This window comes from Microcaecilia unicolor, chromosome 2 (assembly GCF_901765095.1).
Source record: "Microcaecilia unicolor chromosome 2, aMicUni1.1, whole genome shotgun sequence".
In the NCBI taxonomy this organism is placed as follows: Eukaryota; Metazoa; Chordata; class Amphibia; order Gymnophiona; family Siphonopidae; genus Microcaecilia; species Microcaecilia unicolor.
The window spans coordinates 154,693,648-154,717,160 of record NC_044032.1 but is presented as its reverse complement, the minus strand read 5'-3'; the positions used below and the strand labels follow the sequence as shown (position 1 = coordinate 154,717,160).

Sequence of the window (23,513 nt, the reverse complement as noted above, 5' to 3'; positions counted from 1 at the left end):
CCTGACACCTTCAAGCACGCTGTAGTCACACCACTTCTCAAAAAACCATCACTAGACCCCATCTGTCCCTCCAACTACCGTCCCATCTCTCTTCTACCCTTCCTCTCCAAATTACTTGAACGCGCTGTCCACAGCCGCTGCCTTGATTTCCTCTCCTCTCAGGCCGTCCTCGATCCGTTCCAATCCGGCTTTCGCCCACTACACTCGACAGAAACAGCACTCTCTAAAGTCTGTAATGACTTGTTCCTTGCCAAATCCAAAGGTCACTATTCCATCCTCATCGTCCTCGACCTATCTGCCGCATTTGACACTGTCAATCATAATTTACTTCTTGACACACTGTCCTCATTCGGGTTCCAGGGCTCCGTCCTCTCCTGGTTCTCTTCGTATCTTTCCCAACGCACCTTCAGAGTATATTCTAATAGCTCTTCTTCCACCCCCATCCCGCTCTCTGTTGGGGTTCCTCAAAGTTCTGTCCTTGGACCGCTTCTTTTCTCGATCTACACCTCTTCCCTGGGCTTGCTGATCTCATCACATGATTTCCAGTACCATCTCTATGCTGATGACACCCAGTTTTATCTCTCCACTCCCGACATCATGGTCGAAACCCAGGCCAAAGTTTCGTCCTGCCTTTCAGACCTCGCTGCCTGGATGTCCAATCGGCATCTGAAACTGAACATGGCAAAGACTGAGCTCCTTGTCTTTCCACCCAAACCCTCTTCTTCTCTTCTCCCACTTTCCGTCTCTGTTGACAACGCCCTCATCCTCCCTGTCGCTTCAGCCCGCAATCTCGGAGTCATCTTCGACTCCTCCCTCTCCTCTGCCTATATCCAGCAGACAGCTAAGACCTGTCGCTTCTTTCTCTATAATATTAGCAAAATTCGCCCATTACTCTCTGAACAGACCACCCGAATCCTCGTCCACTCGCTCGTCACCTCTCGTCTTGACTATTGTAACCTTCTTCTCACTGGCCTCCCGCTTAACCATCTATCCCCCCTTCAATCTGTCCAAAATTCTGCCGCAAGTCTTATCTACCGCGTGAACCGATACTCTCATATCACCCCTCTCCTCAAGTCACTTCACTGGCTCCCGATCCGCTACCATATACAGTTCAAGCTTCTCCTTTTAACCTTCAAATGCACTCAATCTGCAGCCCCCCAGTACCTCTCTACACTCCTCTCCCTCCTCTCCCCATATGTTCCCACCCGTAACCTCCGCTCTCAGGACAAATCACTCCTATCTGTACCCTTCTCCACCACCGCTAACTCCAGACTCCGCCCCTTCTGCCTCACATCATCATATGCCTGGAACAGCCTTCCCGAGCCATACGTCATGCGCCCTCCCTGCCCATCTTCAAGTCCTTACTCAAAGCCCATCTCTTCTCCCTTGCTTTTGGCGCATAACCACCTTCCCCACTCATGATACCTAACCTGGAGAGCCTTTAGTCGTTCGATTCATGAGAGGCTTGCTTTTGTCAAGGCCCCCCGTCAAGCCTTCTGTAGTGTCATGGGATCTCAACGTCGTCCTCACCCAGCTGATGAAACCTCCTTTTGAGCCACTGAATTCCTGCCATCTGAAGTACTTGACCTGGAAGGTCATTTTCTTGGTGGCAGTTACTTCAGCTCGTAGAGTCAGTGAGCTGCAAGCCCTGGTAGCTCATGCTCCTTATACCAAATTTCATCATAACGGAGTAGTACTCCGCACTCACCCTAAGTTCCTGCCAAAGGTGGTGTCGGAGTTCCATCTTAACCAGTCAATTGTCTTGCCAACATTCTTTCCCAGCCCACATACCCGCCCTGCTGAACGTCAGTTGCACACATTGGACTGCAAGCGAGCGTTGGCCTTCTATCTGGAGCGGACACAGCCCTACAGACAGTCCGCCCAATTGTTTATTTCTTTCGACCCCAACAGGAAAGGGGTCGCTGTCGGGAAACGCACCATCTCCAATTGGCTGCAGATTGCATTTCCTTCACTTACGCCCAGACTGGGCTGGCTCTTGAGGGTCATGTCACGGCTCATAGTGTTAGAGCCATGGCAGCATCAGTGGCCCACTTGAAGTCAGCCACTATTGAAGAGATTTGCAAGGCTGCGACGTGGTCATCTGTCCACACATTCACATCACATTACTGCCTCCAGCAGGATACCCGACGTGACAGTCGGTTCGGGCAGTCGGTGCTGCAGAATCTGTTTGGGGTTTGAATCCAACTCCACCCTCCAGGATCTGATTTTGTTCTGTTCAGGCTGCACTCTCAGTTGTTCTTCGTAGGTCAGTTTCTGTTATGCCCTCGCCGTTGCGAGGTTCAATTGACCTGGGTTCTTGTTTTGAGTGAGCCTGAGAGCTAGGGATACCCCAGTCGTGAGAACAAGCAGCCTGCTTGTCCTCGGAGAAAGCGAATGATACATACCTGTAGCAGGTGTTCTCCGAGGACAGCAGGCTGATTGTTCTCACCTACCCTCTGGATTTGCGTTTTTTCCTCATTCCTTTGCTTGTCATTCAACTGAGCGGGAACGGTCACGCGCGGGCGGGAAGACGGCCGCGCATGCGCGGTGGGCATGCCCTGCATGCGGGACCGCCCATGAAGTTTTTGTTCCGGTTGGTGGGGGCCGCCGTGGACGTCAACCCAGTCGTGAGAACAATCAGCCTGCTGTCCTCGGAGAACACCTGCTACAGGTATGTATCATTCACTATGTGTGTGAAGAAACGGTGTGTTTTAAGCCTGTAAAATGTATTTGATATTTTCCTATTTTGATTGTCCTGTTTGGCCAGGAGGCGGTGTTTCTTTGCTTTGAGGCTGTTGTAGGGAATGAATGTTGTTTTTCTTTACTACAAGCAGGAAGCAAGCAGCAGTATTCTTTCAAATTTTGTTGACTGGTCTCTGGCCCAGGAGCTCATTTCATTTAGAATGTACTGATTTTGCTTTCAGTCTTGGGCCTGGAAGAAGAGGGAGTCAGATCTCTTTGCTAAGGCTGTGTGAACAATTATATGTCCTGGTCTTCCCAGGTACTGTTTAGACAGTATGCAAATGTTTTAGTTTTCTAATTGATCCATATTTTAGTTACTTGTTACTGTTTGCCAAATGCACATTTTTGTCCACTGTTCCAAGTTCTGAGAATAAATGCGTTTGTTCTGCCTGTCTGGACTGATAAAGAATCCTGGTGGTTTGTGTGTTGGGTCTGTGAGTGCTTTCTGGGAACTGTGGGACCACTGGGAGTGTGGCCACAGTAACCTAGAAATCATGGGGTATAATTTGACTGTGGGAGACTTACCCAGAGGCGGTTGTGACCCAGTTGGTGGGAGGAGGTTGCTGGTGTAGAGCACAAGCAGCAGGTACAGGCGAACCTGAGCTGTGCTTGGGATAGACCCTCTAAGTGGCCACGGGGTAACCCCAGGTGAGTGGCTAGGCGTTTCGTGACAATATGTCAAATACTTTTTGGAATAAAAACGTTTTAAATCTTGTTCCTAAACTTTTCAAGAAATGTTTCCAAACTAAGATAGGTTGGCAGAGAGTTCCAAAGCATTGGTGTAGTTGCACTGAAAAAAGGTGCGCCTTATAGTGTCCAGACAACCCTAAAAGAGGGAACCAACAATAGATTTTTTGGGGAGGATCTTAACATTCTAGAATGTTATGTATAGGGTTAGCAGCCGATAAAGGAATAATGGTTGGTCCTCATGAGGACCTGGAAGAATGTTTTGTTTGCCCAGGGAAGATATCTTGATTACATTGGTCATGAAAAAATAACCACCCCACTAAAGTGACCCTTAGGAGTTAGAGAGCCTCCTGAAGTAGGCCCTTGGATTGAATACATTGAGTTCTCAGATAGCTATTTGAGGTGGCTGCATCGGTCAGGCATCTGCATTGGGTTTGGGTACAGCAGCTTCTGGAGGATCTGAAGGCAGCCCACTTGGGGATTTGCATCAGCCTTCCTGGCATAAGGAAATTTATGTCTTGGTTTAGATTTCATTCATTCATTTGTAAAACTTTATATATATACTCTCTTTTTGGACAAGCCATTTAAAACAGTGTCGATGCTTATATCATTATAAACAAATAGCACTAAACAATCTCCCTAGGAAACAGCTATCTTTCCTTGTCATCAACAGCAGATGAATCCATTAACTGATGGGTTGTAGCCGCCTACCAGCAGGTGGAGATAGAGAATACTGAAAGCACATGGTGTTCCTGGACGCCCAGTCCCCTCTGCCTTTAGTATATCTCTATCTCCCAGCAGGTGCGGACGTCGCTTTCTCAGCTCCTGGATTTCTGCCTCGGGTGGCTCCTGTACTTTGCCAGTAGACGGACAGACGGGGGGGGGGGGGGGGGGGGGGGTGTTGTGGCTGGTGGTGCCCACTTTAAAGGCATACTTGGATTTCCCTGTCCCTGCCTTACCCCATTTCCCCTCCTCCCGGAGTTCCTCTGTGGTTGCCTGCCTCTTACTTTCCTCACAGTAAAAAGAAAAGAGAGAGGCTTGCTTTCTCAGCGTGGTGATTTCTGAGGCTTTCTCCAGAGCTCCTGGTTTGATGCAGCTTGACCGAAGCTCGTTTGACTCGGTCTCCTGAGGTGAGAGTGGTGCCCAGCTCCTCCGGGGAGGTTCCCTCTGACAGCGCTCTGTGCGGGGTAAGTTTTGGTGTGAAGGCACCATTTTGTTTTTTGTATTAGAGGCTGCTGAAGGGGTTAAGCGCGGCTCCCACTGTGGGAAACGCAGATCAGCAGCAGGGCTTTGCAGCTCATGCTGCCTAGATGCTAATGCTGGCACGAGCATGTCAGTCGGTGAGTCGTCCCGCCCGACGGAGTTGGCGGCGGGCTCCATCTTGGAGGCGCTGCGTGACTCGACCCTCGCAGTTGCGGAGGGGTCTGAGTGCAGGGGAACGCCTCATTTCGAGGTTTCTAGAGGAGCTATTGCCTCCGCTTCCCCCAATGTGGGGGCGGAGGTACAGGTTGAGTTTTTTTTCTCCCCTGAATTTATGCTGCTGATGCATAAGGCTTTTATGTTAATAAGAGCACTGCCTGAGGCTCCGGACAATTCCTTTTGGACTGGGTTGCCTCCAGTTTTTGATAGCCCAGCGTCTGCTGGAGACTTTATTTCTTCTCCTGAGCATTTGGCTGACGCTAAGCGTAGACGAGTGAATACCCCGTTTGAGGGGGACTCTTCATCCTGTTCTCTCCCATGGTCTAGTTTCGGGGAGTCTGAGGGGTCGGGCAGGCCATCACGGACTGATGATCTAGACGAGGATGGCTGCTTGCTACAGGAGTTGGATGACCCTAAAGCGGTTCGGATTTTCCACCGCGACGAGCTGCCAGCTCTCATTTCTGATGCCTTACAGGCCCTTTGTATTGAAGATCCTGACGAGGGCGCTGCCTCTTCTATTAATCCTAGGATGGCTAGTACTAAGAAGCCTTCTTGGGCTTTTCCCGTGCATGCTTCCATCCAAGAGCTTATTTCAGCTCAATGGTCTATCCCTGATGGTCCCTTGAAGGTGGCCAGGGCTATGTGTCACCTTTACCCTCTGAGTGAAAGTCAGTTTTGGCCCTCTTTGGGATGCCTAAAGTGGATGCGTTAGTCACGGCTGTGACTAAAAAGACTACTCTCCCGGTGGAGTGAGGGGTCGCTTTGAAAGATATGCAAGACCGGCGGCTGGAATCCGCGCTGAAGCGGTCCTTTGATATCTCGGGCCTTTTCTTACGGGCGGCTATTTGCAGTTCCTATGCAGCCCGGGCCTGCCTTTCCTGGTTGCAGCAGGCGATTGAGCAGCCCGCTGATGGAGCGGGTTCCCTCGCTGAGGTTGGCCCGCTTATGGAGTCTGCATTGTCTTTTTTGGCTGATGCCCTTTATGATCTGGTCAGAGCTTCAGCTAAGCAGATGTCGGTGGCGGTTGCTGCCCGCCGCCTTCTTTGGCTACAGCATTGGGCGGCTGACATGGCCTCTAAACAAAAGCTGGTGAGGTTACCCTTTCGGGACCTTCTTTTATTTGGGGAGGATTTGGAGAAGATTGTTTAGGACCTAGGGGACTCTAAGTCCCAACGTTTGCCTGAGGATAGGCCGAGGCCTTCTTCCAAAAGTCCTTATTTTCCCTCCTCTTCCAGGCCACGTTTTCGTGAAGCTCGCAGGTTTCGCCCAGGGCGCTCTTAGGGGTTTGGTCAACGTACCCATTTCCAGCAGAGGAACTCCTTTCGTTCGGACAAACGCGCTGCGGCATCCGGGCAACACCCAGGAGTTCAGGGGTGTCCTCCAGAATGATGGGGCACCGGTCCACTCGTCGGTTCCCACAGTAGGGGGTCGTCTCGCCCTCTTGAGGAGTGGACCAAGATTACTTTGGATCAGTGGGTCCTGGACCTGATCAGAGAAGGTTACCGACTAGAATTCGCTGCCCCGGTGGGAGGCGCGTTTTTGGAGTCCCGATGCGGCACTGCCGTCAAGCGGGCGGCGGTAAACGAGACCTTGCAGGTGTTGCTGAAGCTCGGAGCAGTGGTTCCCGGTCCTCCCGCCGAATGCGGCTAGGGTCGCTATTCCATCTGTTTTGTGGTGCCTCGAAAAGACGGGTTGTTCAGACCTATCCTCGACTTACGTAGAGTCAACGAGGCCTTAGGAGTGCAACACTTCCACATGGAAATCCTGCGCTCCGTCATTTCGGCGGTACAGCCAGGATAGTTTCTCACGTCTCTGGACCTCAAGCGTATTTGCATATTCCCATCTGGCCGCCACATCAGCGGTTTCTCCGGTTTGCAGTATTGGGCCAACATTTCCAGTTTTGCGCCTTGCCTTTTGGCCTGGCAACTGCCCCTCGGACTTTTTCCACGGTGATGGTAGTGGTGGCTGCCTTTCTCAGGCGAGAGGGTATCAGAGTTCACCCTTATCTCGACGACTGGCTGATCAGAGTGGATTTGGCAGACGAAAGCCAGAGTTGTTACAGTTCTTCAGACTCTGGGCTGGGTATTCAGTATGCTCAAAAGTCACCTGACCCCTCTCAGTCTCAAGTATTTGGGGGTCTGGTTTGACACAGCTTCAGGGTTCGTTTTTCTTCCCTACAACAGGCATCTCAAGCTTCAGGATCAGGTCCGCCTGCTCCTGCGGATGCCTCATAGAGGTGGTCCCCTGGGCGAGTACTCACATGAGGCTGCTGTAGCTTACTGTGCTTCAGCAATGGTCCCCGATTTCCCAGGAGTACCAATGCAGACTAAGGTGGCTTCCTGCGGCCCAGCACAGTATGGATTGGTGGCTTTCCGACAGCATGCTGTGGCAGGGGATGCCACTGGCTGTTCTGTTTTGGAGTCTGGTGATAACGGATGCCAGCCTTTCGGGCTGGGGAGGTCATTGCCGGGGACGCTATGCTCAGGGTCTGTGGTCCACCACGGAAGCGGGATGGTCCATCAATCGCTTGGAACTGAGAGCAATATTCCAGGCGCTTCTGGCTTTCCACAGGACGCTGAAGGGTCTTCCTGTCCGAATTCTGTCGGACAGCATGACAGCAGTGGACTACATCAGTCGTCAGGGTGGCACTCAGTGCAGGGCACTGGCTGCGGAGGTGTCTCAGATCTGCTACTGGGCTGAACGCCACCTAGAGCTGCTGTCTGCGGCTCACATAGCCAGTCAGAGCAACGTTCAAGCCGATTTCCTTAGCAGACATCAAATCGACCCGGCAGAATGGGAACTGGCGGAAGAAGTTTTTCTTCAGATTTGTGCCAAATGGGGGACTCCAGACTTGGACATCATGGCGTCCAGCGTAAATGCCAAAGTCCCACGCTTTTTCAGCAGAAGGAGAGATCCTCGCTCGGTGGGGTTGGATGCCCTGGCTCAACCTTGGCCCTCGGGCCTCCTGTATGTGTTCCCTCCTTTGCCCTTGATAGGGCGAGTGGTACTTCGGATTCGCCTGCACCGAGGATTGGTGATTCTCATTGCCACGGATTGGCCAAGGCGTCCGTGGTACGCGGATCTCCGGCGGATGCTGGTGGACGTGCCTCTTCCTTTGTTTCGGGTTCTGAACTTGTTAGTTCAGGGTCCGGTGACTATGGAAGATCCTTGCCACTTTGGTCTTACGGCCTGGCGCTTGAGAGGGCGCAATTGAGGGACAAGGGTTATTCTAATAAGGTTATTGCCACGCTCTTGTAGGCTCGCACGCGGTCTACCTCTGCGACATATGCTCGGATCTGGCGCACTTTTGAGGCGTGGTGTACTCCAAAGGCTATCTCGCCGACTCTGGTGACACTCGCTTTTGCTAGACTTTTTACAGGACGGGCTACAAAAGGGCTTGGCCTACAATTCCCTTCGAGTTCAAGTGGCAGCGTTGGCCTACTTCCGGGGGAAAGTCTCCGGCTTGTCCCTTGCTGCTTATCTGGATATTGTCTGATTTCTCAGAGGGGCGCTTCGTCTCTGTCCTCCTTTGTGGTCGCTCTGTCCGGCTTGGAACCTGGGGCTCGTGTTGAAGGCGCTCCAGCGATATCCGTTTGAGCCTCTTAAACAGGCTTTCTTAGAAGGATGTGACTCTCAAGACAGGTTTTTTTTTTTTTTTTTTTTTTAGTGGCAATGACGTCGGCAAGAAGAGTGTCTGAGCTTCAGGCTGTTTCCTGTCGGGATCCTTTTCTACAGTTCTTGGAATCCGGGGTAACTGTTCGTACGGTGCCTTCCTTTTTGCCTAAGGTGGTTTCAGCTTTTCACCTGAACCAACCCATTTTTCTTCTTTCCTTTTGTAAGGAGTAGTTTCCGGACTCCTTTGGGCAATTGCGCCTTTTGGATGTCTACAGGCTCTGTGGCAATATCTGCAGATGTCAAATGAGTTTAGGAATTCTGATCCATTTATTTGTTCTGCTGGCAGGTCCCCGACGGGGTTTTCTGGCGTCTAAGGCCACTATAGCCCGCTGGCTTAAGGAACTAATTTTTTCTGCTTATCTGCTTTCAGGGTGGTGTCAGGTCTCAAAGCAGCAACTAGGTTTGTGAGCCCTTGGGCCCTGCCAAGGAGCGGCAGTGACAGGCAAAACCACCCCAACCAGTACTGGGCTAACACACACACAAAGTAGGGACTGCTGACAGGGAGAAGCAAAGCAGGAACACACTGGACAAGAACACTTGGACTGGAACACAGAACTAGAGCAAGGCTTCACGTGCACTTGACCACCCTTCCCAAGGAGTTGAGCCCCTGGGTGCAGGCGGCCAGCAGGACTTACCGGACTGGGCAGGAACTGGATACCAGCAGGAAACACACAACAGAGTCAAGACTACAATTTGCCAGGCAGCCACTAAGACAGAAACACAGACAGGAGGGAGTCAGGACTAAAAGCTGCCAAGCAGCCACTAATAAAGAACACAGACAGAAGACAAGGAAATGCAGACCAGAAACAAGACTAGGAACTAAACAATAAAACCATAGCTAACTACACACAAACAAACAAGAACCAGGCAAGAACTCAGAGTAAAACTGGACTAGGCAGAAGTGCAAAGAGCACACCCACATACTACTACTACTACTATTTAGCATTTCTATAGCGCTACAAGGCTTACGCAGCGCTGCACAAACATAGAAGAAAGACAGTCCCTGCTCAAAGAGCTTACAATCTAATAGACAAAAAATAAATAAAGTAATCAAATCAATTAATGTGAACGGGAAGGAAGAGAGGAGGGTAGGTGGAGGCGAGTGGTTACAAGTGGTTATGAGTCAAAAGCAATGTTAAAGAGGAGGGCTTTCAGTCTAGATTTAAAGGTGGCCAAGGATGGGGCAAGACGTAGGGGCTCAGGAAGTTTATTCCAGGCGTAGGGTGCAGCGAGACAGAAGGCGCGAAGTCTGGAGTTGGCAGTAGTGGAGAAGGGAACAGATAAGAAGGATTTATCCATGGAGCGGAGTGCACGGGAAGGGGTGTAGGGAAGGACGAGTGTGGAGAGATACTGGGGAGCAGCAGAGTGAATACATTTATAGGTTAGTAGAAGAAGTTTGAACAGGATGCGAAAACGGATAGGGAGCCAGTGAAGGGTCTTGAGGAGAGGGGTAGTATGAGTAAAGCGACCCTGGCGGAAGATGAGACGGGCAGCAGCGTTTTGAACCGACTGGAGAGGGGAGAGGTGACTAAGTGGGAGGCCAGCAAGAAGCAGATTGCAGTAGTCTAAACGAGAGGTGACAAGGGTGTGGATGAGGGTTTTGGTAGAGTGCTCGGAAAGAAAGGGGCGGATTTTACGGATGTTGTAAAGAAAGAAACGACAGGTCTTGGCGGTCTGCTGGATATGAGAAGAGAAGGAGAGAGAAGAGTCAAAGATGACCCCAAGGTTTCGAGCTGAGGAGACAGGGAGAATGAGAGAGCCATCAACAGAAATAGAAAACGGGGGGAGCGGGGAGGTGGGTTTGGGGGGGAAAATGAGAAGCTCGGTTTTGGTCATATTTAATTTCAGGTGGCGTTGAGACATCCAGGCAGCAATGTCAGACAAGCACGCTGAAACTTTGGTTTGGATGCAAGGTGAGATATCAGGGGTAGAAAGGTAGATTTGGGAGTCATCAGCATAGAGATGGTAGGAAAAGCCATGGGATGAGATTAATGAACCAAGGGAAGAAGTGTAGATAGAAAAGAGGAGGGGACCAAGAACAGAACCCTGAGGTACGCCGACAGGCAGAGGGATAGAAGTAGAAGAGGATCCACCAGAGTGAACACTAAAGGTGCGGAGGGTGAGATAGGAAGAGAACCAGGAAAGGACAGAGCCCTGGAATCCAAGTGAGGACAGGGTATCGAGAAGTATGCTGTGATCGACAGTGTCAAAAGCAGCGGAAAGATCAAGAAGAATGAGGATGGAATATTGACCTGTGGATTTAGCCAGTAATAGGTCATTGGAGACTTTAGTAAGCGCAGTTTCGGTTGAGTGGAGAGGGCGAAAACCAGATTGTAATGGGTCAAGAATAGCATGTGAGGAGAGAAAATCAAGGCAGCGGCGGTGAACTGCAAGCTCAAGTAATTTGGAGAGAAAAGGAAGGAGGGAGATGGGTCGGTAATTAGAGGGACAAGTAGGGTCAAGTGAAGGCTTCTTAAGGAGAGGTGTGACCACAGCATGTTTAAAGGCAGCAGGGACAGTCGCAGTGGAAAGTGAGAGGTTGAGAATGTGACAGATAAAAGGAATAAGAGTAGGAGAGATGGCATTAAGAAGGTGGGTGGGAATGGGATCAGAGGAACAGGTGGTACATTTTGAGGAAGAAAGGAGAAGTGTAGTTTCCTCAATAGTAACTTCAGGAAAGGAGGAAAGGGAGTGAGGGGAAGGAGAGAGAGGGGAACGGACTAGTGGAGGGAGAGCTGGTGAGGTAGAGAAAGCAAGGACCTTAGACGATGCAAAGGCAACCACAGAAGTTTCTAGGTGATTAATAAAGCCCATCAGATGCTAAAGCTCTGCTGCAGCAATCACAAGGCAACTACGGGTGCTGCTCAGGTACAAACAAGGAAAGCAATTCTGGCAGCCCGGAAGATCTGGACTGAACTGGGCTGAAGTCTGGAACGGGTGACAGTAAACAGACAGTCCATTGCAGCCACCAGGTCTGGCCACCAGAGGGCGAGGTGAGCACAGACAAGGAAACGGTCACAAACGTGACAGTACCTCCCCCTTAAGGACCCCCTGACTTCAACGGGGAATTCAGGTCTCCATGGATAACAATGATGAAACCTACGGAGGAGCTGCCAAACATGACCAGGGGTAGCTGGGCTGGAGCTTGAACTCAGAATGGGTTCAACATTTTGGCTGGAACTGGAACTTGGTTCAGCATCTTTCCTGAAATGGAAACTTGGAGTAGACTCAGCAGCTTGGCCGAAACTGGAACTCGATCCGGGCTCAGCATCTTGGCTGGAACTGCTGCAACTCGATCCGGGCTCAGCATCTTGGCTGGAACTGCTGCAACTCGATCCGGACTCAGCATCTTGGCTGGCACTGGAACTCAGACTGCTCCACACAAACTGCTGATACTCCCTGAGCTTGGGAGTTTCACAACGCCTTCTTTCAGCGTCAGCTTCAGGAGTATCCCGCAGGGCTGGATCCAAGAGAAGTCTGCAGCAGTACGCGAAGAGCATGGTAGCAGGATCAATAGCAGAGACTGGGTTTACAGAGAACCCAAGCCCGCAGACACGCTCTCTCTCCGCTGCAGCTTCAGGGATATTCTTTCCCGGTAATCACGAAGCGTGATAAAACTATTAAGATCAGAAACTGGGTCAAGATCAAAATCCAAACTAGGAGCGGCACCTGGGCTGAGACCCGGATTGCCAACAGAGGAAAAAGTCATGGGCAGGAAGCTCTGCTGGAAGGATGATTCGCCGAGCTCATGGCCTTTGCATTCTGTCAGGACTCAAAGCAGCAACTAGGTTTGTGAGCCCTTGGGCCGCTGCCAAGGAGTGACAGGCAAAACCACCCCAACCAGCACTGGGCTAACACACACACAAAGCAGGAACACTGGACAAGAACACTTGGACTGGAACACAGGACTGGAGCAAGGCTTCACCTGCACTTGACCACCCTTTCCCAGGAGTTGAGCCCCTGGGTGCAGGCGGCCAGCAGGACTTACCGGACTGGGCAGGAACTGGATACCAGCAGGAAACACACGAGTCAAGACTACAAGCTGCCAGGCAGTCACTAAGACAGAAACACAGACAGGAGGGAGTCAGGACTAAAAGCTGCCAAGAAGCCACTAATAAAGAACACAGACACAAGACAAGGAAATGCAGACCAGAAACAAGACTAGGAACTAAACAATAAAACCAAAGCTAACTACACACAAACAAATAAGAACCAGGCAAGAACTCAGAATAAAACTGGACTAGGCAGACGTGCAAAGAGCACACCCACATACCAGGGACCTTAGACGATGCAAAGGCAAACACAGAAGTTTCTAGGTGATTAATAAAGCCCATCAGCTGCTAAAGCTCAGCTGCAGCAATCACAAGGCAACTACGGGTGCTGTTCAGGTACAAACAAGGAAAGCAATTCTGGCAGCCCGGAAGATCTGGACTGAACTGGGCTGAAGTCTGGAACGGGTGACAGTAAACAGACAGTCCATTGCAGCCACCAGAGGGCGAGGTGAGCACAGACAAGGAAACTGTCACAAACGTGACAGGTGGTCACCACCTGAAGCGTTTAAAGCGCACTCTACGAGGGCAATAGTCTCTTTGTGGGCTGAAACGGGTGCCTTTTCTCTTCAAGAGATCTGTCGTGTGGCTACCTGGGTTTCTCAGCTCTTTCATGCGGCATTGCAGGCTGGATGTGGCAGCGCGGCAGGATGCGCATTTTGGAGCGCAAGTGCTTGCTCGCGGAGTTGCCTGTTCCCACCCTACTTAGGGAGTGCTTTGGTACTTCCCATCAGTTAATGGATTCATCTGCTGTTGATGACAAGGAAGGGAAAATTAGATTCTTGATAATTTTCTTTCCTTTAGTCACAGCAGATGAATCCATGATCCCTCCCAGTCTGACTTTAGTTTTTGTACAGATGTTGCATACAGACATTGTGCCTCATCAGGAGTACTTGAAGACAAGCTATCAGAGTTACTACATGCTGTTTTTATTGCAGGAGGTTGATAATGTCCCTTCTTTGTTTGGTTATTGCTCCGGTTCAGCGGCATTTGTTCTCTGTGAGGAAAGTTTGTTATTTTGCCTTTCTTATTCACTCTGCATTGGAAATTTCATATACTGAAGGCAAAGGGAGCTGGGCGTCCAAGAACACCATGTGCTTTCAGTGTTCTCTATCTCCAGCTGCTGGTAGGCGGATACAACCCGTCAGTTAATGGATTCATCTGCTGTGACTAAAGGAAAGAAAATTTTCAAGGTAAGAACCTAATTTTTCCCTTACCCCTAGATATTTATTTCTTCACCCACTGGAAAGGAAAGTTATATTGCTGAGAGCTGTCTTATTTCATAGAAACATGATGCCAGATAAAAGCCATATGACCCATCCTGTCTGCCCATCCTCTGTAACCCCTAATTCTTCCTGTTCCTAAGTGATCCCACATGCTTATCCCATGCCCTTTTAAATTCTGGAACAGTCTTTGACTCCACCACCTCCATCGGGAGGCCATTCCACGCCTCCACCACCCTTTCTGTGAAATAGTACTTCCTTAGGTTACTTCTAAGCCTATTCCCTCTTAACTTTGTCATATGCCCCCTCATTCCAGAGCTCTCCTTCATTTGAAAAAGACTCTCTTCCTGTATATAAATGCTCTTGAGATATTTAAAAATTTCTATCATGTCTCCTCTCTCCTGCCTCTCTTCCAGCGTGTATACATGTTGAGGTTCATAAGCCTGTCCCTATAATTTTTGCATTCAAGACCACTTACTAATTTCGTAGCGCCCTGTGGACCGACTCCATCCTGTTTATATCTTTCTGTAGGTATGGTCTCCAGAACTGTACGCAGTGCTCCAAATGGGGCCTCACCAGAGACTTATACAACGGCGCTATCACCTCCTTTTTCCTGCTGGTCATGCCTCGTTTCATTTATTTTTATTACATTTGTATCCCACATTTTCCTACCTTTTTGCAGGCTCAATGTGGCTTTGGCCGTCACTTTTTCTACCTGTTTGAAAGCTTTAAGGTCATCAAACACAATCACCCCCAAGTCCTGCTCTTCCTTCACACACTGAAGCACTTCACCCCCTACACTGTACCTTTCCCTCGGATTTTTGCGACCCAAGTGCATGACCCTGCATTTTTTGGGATTAAACCTTAGTTGCCAAATATCGGTCCATTCCTCTAGCTTCGCTAGGTCCTTCCTCATATCATTCACACCCTCCAGGGTGTCCACCCTGTTGCAGAGTTTAGTATCATCCGTAAAGAGACAAACCTTACCAGACAGCCCTTCTGTAATATTGCTCACAAAGACGTTAAAAAGAGCCAGCCCTAGGACCGATCCCTGTGGTACTCCACTGACGACATCCTTTTCTTCAGAGCAAGCTCCATTTACCACTACCCTCTGTCTCCTACCATTCAACCAATTTTTAATCCAATCCGTTACTCTAGGTCCCATACCGAGGGCATTCAGTTTATTTATCAGTCGCCTGTGCGGAACCGTGTCAAAGGCTTTGCTGAAATCCAAGTATACCACATCAAGCGCCTCTCCCACATCCAACTGTCTGGTCACCCTGTCGAAGAACACAGATTCGTCTGACACGACCTGCCACCAGTGAAGCCATGCTGCCTTGGGTCCCGCATTCCATGTAGTTCAAGAAATGTCACAATCCTCCTCTTTAGAAGCGTTTCCATTAGCTTACTCACTACTGACAGGTCTGTAATTCCCGCCCTTCTCCAGTCCGCCGGGACTACTCCAGTTTCTAAGGAAGCATTGAAGAGGTCCGTCAGTGGAGCCGACAGAACTTCTCCGAGTTCCTTAAGCACCCTCGGGTGTATCCCATCAGGCCCCATCGCTCTGTCTATTTTTAGTTTGGCGAGCTCCTCACGAACACAGTCCTCTGTAAACAGGTCTTGGTCTACCATACATCCATCCCCTTTAGCCTTTGTTTTCTTCAGCCCTACCCCTGGTCTTTCATTCGTGAACACAGAGCTGAAATAACCGTTAAGCAGTTCAGCTTTATCCTTATCTTCCACATATTTCTCTCCCTCAGCTTTGAGCCTCACAATGCTATTATGGCACTTCCTCCCTTATCCAAATTAATGCTTAGCTCTTTGGTCTTGTCTTTATTACATGGAACTCTGCCACAAGCCATAATCTTTGAACTTTATGGCTTAGACAGGATAGTAGGACATAACCTTGTGCTCCTGCTGTCCTGCAGCAATGTCTGGCTTCAACCTTATTCTATGTTCTAATGTCTGCATGACTAGCGCAAATAAGGTAGGGTGGGGCAGGAAGTGGATAGAAAAAGGAGTGTTTCTGAATATTTATTTATTTATTTATTTAGATTTTGCTCACAGCTTTTTCAGTAGTAGCTCAAGGTGAGTTACATTCAGGTAGTCTGGATATTTCTCTGTCCCAGAAGGGCTCACAATCTAAGTTTGTACCTGAGGCAATGGAAGGTTAAGTGACTTGCCCAAAATCACAAGGAGCAGCAGCGGGATTTGAACTGGCCACCTCTGGATTGCAAGACCGGTGCTCTAACCACTAGGCCTATCCTCCACTCCCATTCATTTTTATACAAGCCTCTCTGATGACTAGCATAGCTTTAAGATGTATTTATTACAAAGTTTGTTCCTACTCCTACCGTATGCAAAAGTGCAGTTACAAAGACCCAGTGTACCCTATCAAAGGCCTTTTCTGCGTCAGTTGCTAATAACATAGTTGGAGTACTTTCTATGCATGCTACTCAGGTTAGATGAATAATATGCTTTTTATGACTTGTGACTTGCCTCGCTGGGATAAAACCTGCTTGGTCCAGGTTTACTAATAGTAGTAAGGCTTGTGATAAATATTTAGTGGAATTTTGGACAAAATTTCATATCTATATTCAAAAGAGGAATTGGCCTATATGACTTGCAGCTCAGTCTTTTTCCATCTTTGGGATTTACGGTAATCCTTGTTACATTTACAGCAGGGACAGTTGGATATCCTCTAGTGAAGCATTGAATAATATGGTTAGTGGTCCCTCAATCACTAGAAAAAAATAATTTGTAAAATCTTATAGAGACCTTGTTTAGTTCAGGGGACTTCTTACAAATTGGTTCATTAATCACATATAGAACTTAGAAAGTAGACATCTGAGCTTCTTATTTCTGCTGTAATATTAGAGGAACTGTTGGTAGAGTCCCCAGATTTTGGATACCCCTCTCCTATATTTGCGCCCTGTAGATATAATTGTTGGTAAAATTTAGCAAATGCACTCTTAGGTTTTGCTTTCCCAGACATCAGCTCCCCCATTTTCATTTTGTGTCTTCATAATTATATTGTGTTTCATTTTAGACCTTAAATTGAATTGAGCTTGTTGCCAAATTCAAAATATCTGTTCAGCCCTCAAAATCAAGTCAGTATCAAGGTATGACTGTCTCAGGTGTGCTCGAGTTTTGCAATTCTACTGGAACCCAAATTTGTTATAATCTTTTTCTCCCTGTCTTGTCGCTATTTTTTTTTTTTTTTACAGACTAAGCTTTAGCTTAAGTGGTTGACCTTTCTTACTTAAAAGGTAATCGGGAGAGTGATCCTCCAGTCTGATGGATTTATTTGCAGATTAAAAAAAAAAAGATAAGCTCTTTGTTCAGCTTTGTTTTGCTTCTGATTTTGCATCCTGCCATTTGTTAATCTCCCCCCCCCCCCATTCCTTCTCCTTCTTAGTTGCCCACATGGTAAATCTGCCCCAAATAACTGTTTTGAGTCCATAATTTCGAGTTGGCAAAGAAATGGAGTAGCTTAATGGTTAGATCAGCAAGCTGAGAACCAGGAAAGCTAGCTTTTGAAACTCACTGCCACTCTGTGGGCAAGTCACCTAACTTTCTATTGCCTCAGATACAAATTTACCCCTCCTAACTAAAATTCATGGTCAGCATTGCTTTACACTACCAACAGATATTCATCACCAGGCTGTATCCGATATTCAGTGCTAGTACTTGGATAACTATCTGGACAAGTTAGGAGTACTATTTTTCTGCCCTGATTTGTCCAATTACCAGGATAATTTTCAAATGTGCCATGGCTCTACCTCCAGAGCACTCCAGCAAAGGTGGGAGTCAGCTGGGTGCGTAAGCGTATCGTGCAAAAAAAAGCCTTGAGCCAGAAAGAGCTGTCACTGGTTTGGGCCTAGAGAGAGAGAAAGAGAGATGGCTGTTACGGCTGCCACCATCAGTTTCAGGGGAAAGGTGCTGTGATTAGGAAAAAAAGGCATAAAGTAAAATGTTTTGGGGCCCTTTTACTAAGCTGTGTTAAAAGGTGGCTTGCACTGTGACTAGCACATGGATTTCCCTGAGGCCACTTTTGGTGCAGCTGCAAAATGGCCGCATTTCCATTTTTCCTGTTAATGACCAGGTGCTATTAGTGCATGGCCATTAGTGCATGAGCCCTTACCGACAGCTATTTAGTAGGAGGAAAGTGCTTATGTGCTAACCATGCCCTAATCAGTTGTTGTACAGCAATGTAGCTACGCTAGCTGATTAGCACCGGGCACACCTTCTCTCTGCCTTTCAAACATGCCAGGGAAGCGTGGAAGATGCCAGAACTACCGCAGGACATCTGAACACATTTTGGCATGCAGGAAAGCAGTGTTAGTGCTTACTGCATCATAGTAAGAGGACCCTTTTGTTTTTTACTCATTATTGTACATATGCCAGAATACTTTTTTGGGTTTTTTTGTCTGTTTTCTTACAGTAAATACATTCAAAATAATTAGGTTTTGTATAATTTTGTATAATTTTAGACTGGAACTTTCATTCTCTTGGAAGGTGTGAAATAAAAAAAGGTAAAAATAAGCAAAATGTACAAAAATAAATGGTTAATAAAACTAAGAAAATAAGCAAAAAGTGGAGCTTTAGCAGGTATCTTTCCTGGTTCCATTATCATTTTATCATCTCCCAATTTTTTATAGAAAAAGTTTTGAGGATAACTTTGAGAAAGATTAGGATATTGGATGTGTTTGGGCTGGGGAGAGCAGGCAGTAATGAGAGATGGTGTGGTATATGAGGAAAGTGAAAGGTAGAAGATATTTGGAGATGTAAGAGAAAAATTAAAAAAGAAAATAACATAATTAGATACAAAGCTTAGGAAATATTTTAAAGGAAAATGTTTGCTTATTAAGCTTATTCATTTTTGGCACAGAATTTCAAAAACTTTGCTGTAGACTCTTAAATTTTTTTTTTTTTTTTTAAGGAAATGAGGGAGAATTGCTCACTGCTCACTACAGTTGGCAACGCTCCCCTCCTTAAAAAGAAAAGACCATCAATTATTCATTATACTTTCCTACGGGGTGTGTTTATTTGTAGGAAAAGAGATTTTTACTTTAGAGAAACACATTTACATTGTTATTGCATTAATTTTTTTTTTTTATTCTCTGTAGGATTCGTCTGGTACTGATTCTGAGGACGGCTCATCTAGTGAGAGCAAAAAGAAAAAACATGAGTATGAGAGTTTTACTAAATGTTCTGATACATTAACCTGAAAGATGTTTGATTTCATGCAGAAGTATTAAAACTTTGTGCCACTTTATCTATCCTGCTTTACTAGATATTTATCTTAAAGAAATTCCACTTTTATATTTCATAAAACAAAACAAACTCCACTATTATATAACAAGGAGTTAATACAAATGAAGAAACAAGCAAAAAAAAGTAAAAAAAAAAAAAAATTAGGTAATACACCTAAACCAAAAATGCTACCCTCTGACTGGACCTATACCCAAACTAGAAATATAAAAAAGACCAGTGATTTAGCCAAATGCTTCCTTAGCCTAAATGGTTGCCTAAAATCTTAAATGAGCACTTTTTAAAGAAACTTCATGAATATATCATAGGGCTTCCTTTATATATTTATCATCCAAGTCAAGTCCATACAAAGACAGACCTGTATGGATGAGGTCACTTTTTCATAGGGGTTCCTCGTGCACCTACGCAAAATTATAAATTGTGATACTTAGTGCTAAAGTGTTTTATAAACCATATAGTGCTATTGAATATATGTGAAACTCCTTTAAATACTATTAATCTTTTTCTTAATAAGTTGCACGTATAAAGCTCATAGCAAAGTTCGTAATAGGATTCGTAATAGGAACATTGCTTTTGACTCGTAACCACTTGTAACCACTCGCCTCCACCTACCCTCCTCTCTTCCTTCCCGTTCACATTAATTGATTTGATTTGCTTACTTTATTTATTTTTTGTCTATTAGATTGTAAGCTCTTTGAGCAGGGACTGTCTTTCTTCTATGTTTGTGCAGCGCTGCGTACGCCTTGTAGCGCTATAGAAATGCTAAATAGTAGTAGTAGTAGATTTATTTATTTATTGTATTTGTACCCCACATTTTCCCACCTTTTTGCAGGCTCAATGTGGATTACAGGGTATGGAAATGAGAACGTCATTACATGATTTAAGAAAACAGTCGATCATAAGCTGGGGTGAGAGTGGAATTTAGGTAGAAGGTGTTAGGTAAGGTCGTGTGAGAGGTGTTTTGATGTACTTGGGTGGTTTAAGGAATGGTTTGTTTCATTGAGGGTGACTTTTTTGTAGGCTCTGTTGGAGATGTGTTTTCAAAGCTTTGCGAAAGTACTACTACTAAACATTTCTAGAGCGCTACTAGGGTTACGCAGCGCTGTACAATTTAACAAAGAAGGACGGTCCCTGCTCAGATGAGCTTACAATCTAAAGGACAAAATGTCAAGTTGGTGTAGTCTAGATTTCTGAGTATAGGTGTGGTGGTTAGGTGCTGAAGGCAACATTGAAGAGGTGGGCTTTGAGCAGTGATTTGAAGATGGGCAGGGAGGGGGCTTGGCATATGGGCTCAGGGAGTTTGTTCCATGCATGAGGTGAGGCGAGGCAGAAAGGGCGGAGCCTGGAGTTGGCGGTGGTGGAGGAGGGTACTGAAAGGAGGGATTTGTCTTGAGAGCGGAGGTTACGGGTAGGAATGTAAGGGGAGATGAGGGTAGAGAGGTAAGGAGGGGCTGCAGATCGAGTGCATTTGTAGGTTAGTAGGAGAAGCTTGAACTGTATGCGGTACCTGATCGGAAGCCAGTGAAGTGACTTGAGGAGAGGGGTGATATGAGTATATCGGTCCAGACGGAAGATAAGACGTGCAGCCGAGTTCTGAATGGACTGAAGGGGGGATAGATGGCTAAGTGGGAGGCCAGTGAGGAGTAGGTTGCAGTAGTCAAGGCGAGAGGTAATGAGAGAGTGGATGAGAGTTCGGGTGGTGTGCTCAGAGAGGGAAGGGCGAATTTTGCTAATGTTATAGAGGAAGATGTTATAGATGGACAGGAGAGTGATGAGCTGGTAGGGAGATGGACTGGGGCAGGCAGGTTCCAAGGTGGGCAGTCAGTCAGTCGGGAGGGTGAAGGGCTGGCAAAGTGGCAGGTTGTTGATGGGCAGGTGATTGGCTAGCATGCATGCAGGAACAGGTGATTGGGTAGCAGGCAGGCAGGTCAATTGGCTAGCAGTTCGGTACAGTAGCAGGACTGGAACAATCTGGTTAGATTGGCCATGGTTTTTAAGGACATGGGTAATGCGTTCCAAAACTTCGTACTTTTGTACGCAAAGGTAGTAGCATAAGCCTGTTTGTATTTCATTCCTTTACAGCTGGGGAAACTCAGGTTGAGGAATTTGCGGGCCGATCTTTTGGCATTCCTGGGCGGTAAGTCCACTAGGTTTAACATATAGAGTGGGGCCTCTGCGTGAATGATTTTGTGTACAGTCGTGCAGATCTTGAACTCAATTTGTTCTTTGAGCGGGAGCCAGTGCAGTTTCTCTCTGAGGGGCTTCGCACTTTCGTATTTGGGTGTTCCAAAGATGAGTCTGGCTGCGGTGTTCTGGGCTGTTTGGAGTTTTTTGATGGTCTGTTCTTTGCAGCCTGCGTACAGAGCGTTAACAGTAGTCCAAGTGGCTTATTACCAATGACTGTACTAGGGTTCGGAAGATGTTCCTTGGGAAAAAAGGTTTTATTCTTTTGAGTTTCCACATGGATTGGAACACTTTTTTCGTCGTATTCTTCGCGTGGGTGTCGAGAGTGAGGTTTCGATCAATAGTGACTCCTAGGATTTTCAGATTTTTTGAGATAGGAAGTGTGCAGTAGGGTGTGGTTATTGTGGGGTAGTTGTTTGTATTGTATTGGGAGGTGAGAACTAGACACTGAGTTTTTTCTGCGTTGAGTTTTAACTTGAATGAATCCGCCCAGGAGTGCATGGTCTGGAAACTCTGGTTGATCTCGTTGATTATTTCGTTTGTCACTTTTGAACGGGATATGGATCATAACGTCATCGGCATATATGTAAGGGTTGAGGTTTTGATTGGCTAGGAGTTTGGCTAATGGTATCATCATTAGGTTGAAGATAGTTGGTGAGAGGGGGGATCCTTGAGGAACTCCACATTCTGGTCTCCAGGGTGGTGATCTGTCTGTGCTCGTTATTACTTGGTAGGATCTGGTGATGAGGAATCCTTCAAACCATTTGAGAACTGGGCCTCCGATTCCGAAGTACTCTAGTAGGTGTAATAGTATTTCATGATCCACCATGTCGAAGGCACTAGACATGTCGAATTGTAGTATGAGTATGTTCTTGCCGGTTGCGATCGTTTTTTTGAATGTGTTTATTGCCGACACTAGTACAGTTTCAGTACTATGATTTGATCGGAATCCTGATTGAGACTCATGTAGAATTGAGTGTTTGGTCAGGTATTCCGTGATTTGTTTCATCACTATGCCTTCCATCAATTTTGTTGTCAGTGGGATAGAAGCGACTGGTCGGTAGTTGGTTAAGTCCATTGTGCTTTTCTTGGCATCTTTAGGCAGTGGAGTGAGTAGGATATTTCCATTTTCTGTGGGGAAGAGTCCATTTATGAGTCTATAGTTTACTTGGTTCGTGAGGTCTTGTTTGAATTGTTTAGGTGCGGATCTCATTAGGCTGGTAGGGCAGATGTCAAGTTTGCATTGAGATTTGGCATATTTACTGAGCCAGTGTGTGAGTTCATTTATTGAAATCAAGTCAAAATTAGTCCATGATCGATTGGCTGGGTATTCCCCAGGATTTGGGTCTCGGCATTCCAGGGTGCTTGTATACTCAATGGTATTGCTTGGTATCATACGTCGGAGCTTTGTGATTTTTTTCATTGAAATAGTTCGCTAAGTTGATGGCCGATGGGGTGTCTGTGCTATTTGAGGTGACCCGTGTGGTGTTTAGGAGGTTGTTTACAAGAGAAAAGAGTTTGTGCGTGTCCTTGTAGTTTGGTCCTATTATAGTTTTGTAGTGCGTTCTTTTGGTATGTCTGATTTTGTATTTGTATTTTCTTTGTGCCTGTTTCCACTCTTTGAGTGTGTGATCATCTTTTTTTTTGCTCCATGCCCTTTCTAGTCTTCTGACCTGTGTTTTTAGTTCTTTCAGTTCTTCGTTAAACCATGGGATTGAGTTGTTCCTGTGTGAGGTTCTCGTTTGGTGCGGTGCTATTTTGTCTAGCACTGTTCTGCATCTGTTGTCCCATTCTTGTAGAAATTGGGGTGATTCTGTAGTTGTGGTCCATTCCTCGGTATATATATTTTGCCAGAATGTTAGAGGGTCTATTTTGCCTCTCGTAGTATAGGTTTTCTTTTCTTGTTTTTGTTGTTTCTCTTTTGTTTTCCAGAGGAGGGAGGTGGTTGCCTTGTAGTGATCTGACCATGGTGTGATTATCCATTTTGTATCCCTGAATATGAAGTTCGCTTCTGATGAAAATTTATGAATTACGATGTCTAGTGTATGTCCTTTTTTGTGGGTGGGTTGCATGTTAGGCCAGGTTGCATGTTAGGATCATCACTTATCTTCTAACAATGAGGCCCAACTTTACATCTCCATATAAGAGATCCATGTGTTGCTCAATCATATAACTGAGGTAATTTTGCGGCTGCTACTTGGGTCCCCCCCTTTCTTTGAATGGACTTAATTTGGATGGTGAATACATCTGAGGGCTTCGG

General features: G+C 46.8%; 1 protein-coding gene across 1 annotated transcript in view; it reads left to right on the top strand.

Moving 5' to 3' along the window:
• The window catches only part of CHD1 (chromodomain helicase DNA binding protein 1), a 560,349-nt gene that overhangs the window by 56,481 nt on the left and 480,355 nt on the right, over positions 1-23,513 (top strand). Inside the window, 1 exon segment of the mRNA XM_030193417.1 lies at positions 18,925-18,986. Within this exon segment, the coding sequence (XP_030049277.1) occupies positions 18,925-18,986 (62 nt within the window).